General features: G+C 49.9%; 1 protein-coding gene across 1 annotated transcript; it reads left to right on the top strand.

The window, feature by feature from the left end:
- Positions 1–2,760: 2,760 nt before the first annotated feature.
- On the top strand, positions 2,761–3,801 carry LOC311228203 (putative G-protein coupled receptor 132; the record flags this gene model as incomplete). The annotated part of the gene is made up of 1 exon (XM_084314114.1): positions 2,761–3,801. One exon carries the CDS (start codon positions 2,761–2,763, stop codon positions 3,799–3,801), a length of 1,041 nt encoding a protein of 346 aa, XP_084170240.1.
- Positions 3,802–7,058: the final 3,257 nt, after the last annotated feature.

The following is a 7,058-nucleotide window of genomic DNA, read 5'->3' as shown; positions in this document are numbered from 1 at the left end:
AGGGGTGGGATACGGTGAGGAAGAAGAGGAAGAAGCGGACGGAGAGGAACAACAGCGATGGGGATAGTGAGAGTAGGGGGGAGGAGAGGGGGGGAGAAGGGGGGAAGAGGAAGAAAGGGGGGGACGATAGCTCAAGTGGGCCGGGAGACGAGGGTGCAGGAAAAGATGTGGCAAAAGCGGAAGTGATCCATATAGTGGTCAGGCTTGAGGGGGAGAGGGATGAGAGGAAAGTAGGTAGGCTCGAGTGGCCCAAACTCATTGCCGAGCGATTAGGAGAGGTAAAGTACGTGAACGTTTTGTGGGATGGGAATCTGGCCGTAGGGTGTGGTAGTGAGGGGCAGGTGGAGGTGGCTAGGAAGATGCAGAGCATTGGGGGGGTGGGTATAAGTAAGGTGGCGAGAGTAGGGGAGAAGAGGGGGGGGGGATGTAAGGGGGTGATAGTTGGGGTACCGGTCGAGGTTACAGTAGAGCAGCTGGTGGAAGAGCTAAAGGAGGACGGGCGTAATGGCATAGTTAAGAGTGCAGCAAGGATGAAGAGGGGAGCGGAGAGGGCAGTGACGGGGACGGTAGTGATTACGTTTGAGGGTGGGGTTGTTCCTAGGGAGGTGTTAGTAGGGCGTAGGATGTATAGGGTTAGGGAATTTGTTCATAATCCTCTTAGGTGCTATAGGTGCTAGGGGTTTGGCCATATAGCTACCACGTGTATGAAGGGGATGAGGTGCGCTAGGTGTGGCGGGGAACATGAATATGGGAAATGTGGAGAGGGAGTGAAGCCGAAGTGCTGTAGTTGTGGTGGGGAGCATAGTGTAGCGTTTCGGGGGTGCGCGGTGATGATGAAGGAGGTCGCGGATCGGAGAGAGAGAAGGGAGGGTAAGTTGACGTATGCTGGGGCGGTTAGCAGGGCAGGACAGGGTAGCCAAGAAAGGGTGCAGGGGGTTGAAGGAGGGAATTTGGCAGTGAGGGTAGAGCAGGTGGAAAGAGAGAGGGGAAGGGAGGAGAAATTAGGTATTGTGGCCTTCGTGGCAGGGGTAGTTACTGGTATGGCAGAGGTTACGGGTAGAACAGAGATGGTGAAGATGATTGTTAGGATAGCGGTTCAACTGGGATTGGAAGGTCTGGACTGGAAGGAGGTGTGTAAAGAATTGGCTGAGGGGGCTGCGCGGGACAAGGCTGCGAGGGACAAAGCAGCCCAGGATAAGATAGCAGGGGGCAAGGAGGGTCCCGCGGAGGGGGGCTCAGGCAGGAAGTAGCAGCAGTAGCTGCACTCCAATGGACAATGTAGTTGATGACGGGGTCCAGTAGAAGAAGAAAAAGAAGGTGAAGAAGGAGAAGAAGGAGAAGAAGAAGAGCCCATAAAAAGAATTGCGGAGGGCAGTAATACGCCACGATGCGTCTACTCTGCCGGAAATTCAAATAAGAAGAAGAAGAAGAGAAGAAGAGCTAGCAGTGTGGATGAGATGTAGGGTTCCCCCTCTTGGGGGGGCCCTCCAAGAGAGGAGATGGTGTTTGTATTGTGATTGTATGACAAGAGGAGCAGAGAAGAAGGAGACAGACAAGAGGAGCAGAGAAGAAGGAGACAGACACGATAGTAATGTGTTTTGAAGATGAGAAGAAGAAGAAGAAGAGGAGTGTAAACTTTCTCAAGTGTGGGCGAAGCAAGAATTGCGGAGGGCAGTAATACGCCACGATGCGTCTACACTGCCGGAAATTCAAATAAGAAGAAGAAGAAGATCTTTAACAGATCTTTCTCATTGTGCATCTTGGAACAGGACCGCTTGGCTACAAAGCGACATTTTGGTCCATTTCTCATACAAGATGCTTGGCCGACTGTCTAGAAAGGTGAGTGTCCACAACGGCTAGCTAGCTGTCCTCCGGAGGAATACAGACCCTCTCCCGTTGGCCGGCGGTGCACAGGCATCACCCACACTTTCACAATTTCCCCGCGCGGAATTGTCTAGTCTTCTGTATTTATTTATATTTTTTGAGAAATGGTAACTTGGTGATCCTTTTCTGTATTTAAAAGAAATACATGATTTTCTGTTTTTGAGAAATGGTCACACTTATCCAAATATGCAATTTTTATGGAAAACAGTGCATCTGTAACAGATAGCACTTTAGTGATAATTTTCTGTAATTTTATTTAAAAATATATGCTATTTGATTTACTACTAAAAGCAGTGTAATGTCAACAGTACTAAGCCATTTAGACCTGAAACGCCGTTTAGACCTTATTTTGAAAGCAAGCACTTTTGTCATCATTGTAGCAAAAAAGACAGGACCGGAAAAGTCTTTATCGTATGTAGGGGTGCCCTGGAATATTTTATTGGACACAGGGGTTGCCTTGGCAGCAGAAAGGTTGAGAACCCCTGATGTAGAGTATCCATCTCATATAGAGTATTCATACTATATAGAGTATTCATACTATATAGAGTATTCATACTATGTAGGGTATTCATACTATGTAGGGTATTTATACTATGTAGAGTATTCATACTATGTAGAGTATTCATACTATATAGAGTATTCATACTATATAGAGTATTCATACTATGTAGGGTATTCATACTATGTAGGGTATTCATACTATATAGAGTATTCATACTACGTAGAGTATCCATACTGTGAAAACTCGACATTGGAAAGTAGTGTCTTGTGTCTGTGTTCTCTTCTAAGCCTCATGCCCTCCGCAGCACACTACTATAACACCCGCACGACGTGACTGACCCCCCGTATCCATCTCTGTGCCCCCCTCCAGAAACCATGCATGAGCTGGCCGTGACGCAGGGCGACATGGCGGCCGCCAACGACAGCGTGGCCGACTGCGTGCCGCCGTACCAGGAGGACGGCGTGGCCCTGGTGGCGCTCTACAGCGTGGTGCTGCTCGTGGGCCTGCCCGCCAACCTCGCCACCGTCTACCTGACGTGGCTGCAGGTGCGCCGCAAGAACGTCCTGGGCATCTACCTGTGGAGCCTGTCGCTCTGCGACCTCATGTACCTCGGCACGCTGCCCGCCTGGGCCTACTACGTCAGCCGGGGCCACTGGTGGCCGTGGAGCTCGCTGGCCTGCAAGTGGACGGGCTACATCTTCTTCAACAACATGTACATCAGCATCTTCCTGCTCTGCTGCATCTCCAGCGACCGCTACGTGGCCGTGGTCTACGCCCTGGAGTCGCGCGGCCTGCGGCAGCAGCGGCGGGCGGCGTACGTGGCGGCGGGCATCGTGCTGACCGTGGCGCTGGGCCACATCCCCGTGTTCACCATGCCGGAGGGCGACGGCGCCGAGGGCCAGCGCCGCTGCTTCGAGCCCACCGCCGGCTCGCCCACCGTGATGGGCTTCAACTACGCCCGCTTCGTGGTGGGCTTCCTGATCCCGCTGGCCGTGTTGGTGTTCACCAACCACGGCATCCTGGCCAACGTGCGCGCCAGAACGGGGCTGCGGCCGTGCCAGAAGAGACGCGTGCGCTCCCTGGCCGTGGCGGTCGTGGCGCTCTTCCTCGTCTGCTTCGCGCCGTACCACGTCATCCTGCTGCTGCGCGCGCTGCAGTCCCACCTGCCCCTGCTGGAGGAGTGCCACTTCGAGAAGCGCATCTACACGCCGTACACCATCTCCCTGGGCCTCTCCACCTTCAACAGCGCCATCAACCCCATCCTCTACGTGCTCTCCAGTGAGAGCGTCCGCAAGGAGCTCGTCCTCGGGCGCCTGCGCTCCGCCGACAGCGGCCGGCACAAGATACACAACTCCAAGAACTCGTCGGACGTCGTCTTGGCGGTTAACCCAGAGGGGGAGAAGGCCGGGGGCTGATGCTGTCCGGGACGCCATGGACCCCGAGAAGCTTGGTGGCAATCCTTAAGCTTTTAACCTGTATGGAGGCCAGGACAATGAAACAGACTCGGTTTAATCTGTATAGAGGCCAGGACAATGAAACAGACTCTGTTGAACCTGTATGGAGGCCAGGACAATGAAACATACTCGGTTGAACCTGTATGGAGGCCAGGACAATTAAACAGACTCTGTTGAACCTGTATAGAGGCCAGGACAATGAAACAGACTCGGTTGAACCTGTATGGAGGCCAGGACAATGAAACAGACTCGGTTGAACCTGTATAGAGGCCAGGACAATGAAACAGACTCGGTTGAACCTGTATAGAGGCCAGGACAATGAAACAGACTCTGTTTAATCTGTATAGAGGCCAGGGCAATGAAACAGACTCTGTTTAACCTGTATAGAGGCCAGGACAATGAAACAGACTCAGTTGAACCTGTATAGAGGCCAGGACAATGAAACAGACTCTGTTTAATCTGTATAGAGGCCAGGGCAATGAAACAGACTCTGTTTAACCTGTATAAAGGCCAGGACAATGAAACAGACTCAGTTGAACCTGTATAGAGGCCAGGACAATGAAACCGACTCTGTTTAATCTGTATAGAGGCCAGGGCAATGAAACAGACTCTGTTTAATCTGTATAGAGGCCAGGGCAATGAAACAGACTCGGTTGAACCTGTATAGAGGCCAGGACAATGAAACAGACTCGGTTGAACCTGTATAGAGGCCAGGACAATGAAACAGACTCGGTTGAACCTGTATAGAGGCCAGGACAATGAAACACACACTGTTTAATCTGTATAGAGGCCAGGACAATGAAACTGACTCGGTTGAACCTGTATAGAGGCCAGGACAATGAAACAGACTCAGTTGAACCTGTATAGAGGCCAGGACAATGAAACAGACTCTGTTGAACCTGTATAGAGGCCAGGACAATGAAACACTCAGTTTCCATGTAGACGGCACTCCACACACACAGCTAAAGGAATTAAAGGAGGTCAGACACAGACATCCCCTCATCTTAATCTCGGTTTATGTTGGTGTTCATGTGATGGGTTTGACAAAGGGTCCTTCGTGTCTAAATGTCTCATCTCAAGAGGACAGACTCAGCTGTGATTTGCCAAATTTAGAAATAATTTGTGTCAAAAGACGTTTCTGTATTCAGAAAAGGGCAATGTCCAAGAAGAGCCAGTCCAATTCCATCTGTGAGCAGACATTGAGTTATACTGAAGAGGATGCTACCATAAGAGCATTAAGTGCATGTTGTTAATATTTGATATTGTATTTTATAACTTAAAAGGCACACGCCACCATTATGGGGAATGTGCTTACCGTCTTCTCCGGAGTCAGACAAGAAGATAGATACCAGTTTCCTCTCTGTGCGTTCAGTAGAAAGCTATCCGGCTGCAAGCTAGCCTAGCTTAGCACAAATGAATGGACGCAGATTTGGATCAGCTAGCCTAGCTGTTGGCCAAAAACACCTCTCCCAGAGTTTTAAGCTAGGCTAGTGGTAGGCTAGGATAGCTTTCTACTGAACGCACAGAGAGGAAACTAGTATCTATCTTCTCGTCTGACTCTGGAGAAGATGGGTAAGCGGATGCCCTATAATGTTGTGGAGTGTTCCTTTAAGCAGTCATGTTTTGTATGTGTCGTGTTTTGGAATTGTGTCCATAAGCAATGTAAACATGTTTTTGTATCGATAATGGATCTTTGTAAACACCTGTTGAAGAGAAGAACCGTCATTTGTAAATACACCCTTTTTGTAACTTTTAAGATTTATACCATTTCAGCACGTTGCAGTAAAATAAAAACAAGTTAATAATAATATGTGTGGATGTTATAAGATAAGATATTCCTTTATTGATCCCCTTGGGGAAATGTGTGTGTCATAGCAGCATGGGGGAGGGGGGGGGGGTACAGGTATGGGAAGGGTAATAGATGAAAGACATAAATATAGGCAATAAGATAAAACATGAATATAAGAATATGAGAAAATAAACAGTGTAAACAATATAATTAACTCTGAATATAAGAATATGAGAAAAATAAACAGTGTACACTGCACCGTTTGGCTACAAATCGACTTTAAGCGGGACATTTTGGTCCATAAGGAATGAATGGCAGAACATTCTAGAACATTTGTGATGTCACAGTATGATGTCATAATAGACATTCTAGAACATTTGTGATGGCATAGCATGATGTCATAATAGAACATTCTAGAACATTTGTGATGTCACAGTATGATGTCATAATAGAACATTCTAGAACATTTGTGTTCTATTATATATTCAACAAGGCTGTTGTTTGGAGAGGAAGACAGAAGTGCGGCCTGTTCATGTGGGAGGATGGATTGGGAGAGATGCGCCGAGTGGCGGCGTCTGCGTCCGTCGGAACTGTGCAGCGAAGACATGCGTGGGAGCAGTAAGCGGTGGTGGGATGCGGAAGAAGTGGCTGTGAGAGATCAGGAACAGCGAAGGCCTTGCGATTGGTGGCCCCGGCCTGTGAACGGCTACCCAGGGTATTGGGAGGATCGTGATGGAAGTAAATGGTGTGAGAAGGGCGAGGAAGATAGCGAAAGGGAACAGGCAGATATGGAGCTAACGACCGATAACGGAGAGGGAAGTGAGAAGGGGGCCTCGGAGATGGTGGAAGACAAAGGGAAGGAGTCGGATGGTGTAAAGAAGAAGAAGAAGGAAGAGGAAGAACGGGAGAGGGAGGAGGAGGGGTGGGATACGGTGAGGAAGAAGAGGAAGAAGCGGACGGAGAGGAACGACAGCGATGGGGATAGTGAGAGTAGGGGGGAGGAGAGGGGGGGAGAAGGGGGGAAGAGGAAGAAAGGGGGGGACGATAGCTCAAGTGGTCCGGGAGACGAGGGTGCAGGAAAAGATGTGGCAAAAGCGGAAGTGATCCATATAGTGGTCAGGCTTGAGGGGGAGAGGGATGAGAGGAAAGTAGGTAGGCTCGAGTGGCCCAAACTCATTGCCGAGCAATTAGGAGAGGTAAAGTACGTGAACGTTTTGTGGGATGGGAATCTGGCCGTAGGGTGTGGTAGTGAGGGGCAGGTGGAGGTGGCTAGGGAGATGCAGAGCATTGGGGGGGTGGGTATAAGTAAGGTGGCGAGAGTAGGGGAGAAGAGGGGGGGGGGATGTAAGGGGGTGATAGTTGGGGTACCGGTCGAGGTTACAGTAGAGCAGCTGGTGGAAGAGCTAAAGGAGGACAGGCGTAATGGCAT

The sequence above is a fragment of the Notolepis coatsorum genome, assembly GCF_963971535.1.
Source record: "Notolepis coatsorum genome assembly, chromosome: 5".
In the NCBI taxonomy this organism is placed as follows: Eukaryota; Metazoa; Chordata; class Actinopteri; order Aulopiformes; family Paralepididae; genus Notolepis; species Notolepis coatsorum.
Note: the sequence above shows the minus strand (reverse complement) of the source record. Positions and strands in the feature narration are given on the sequence as shown.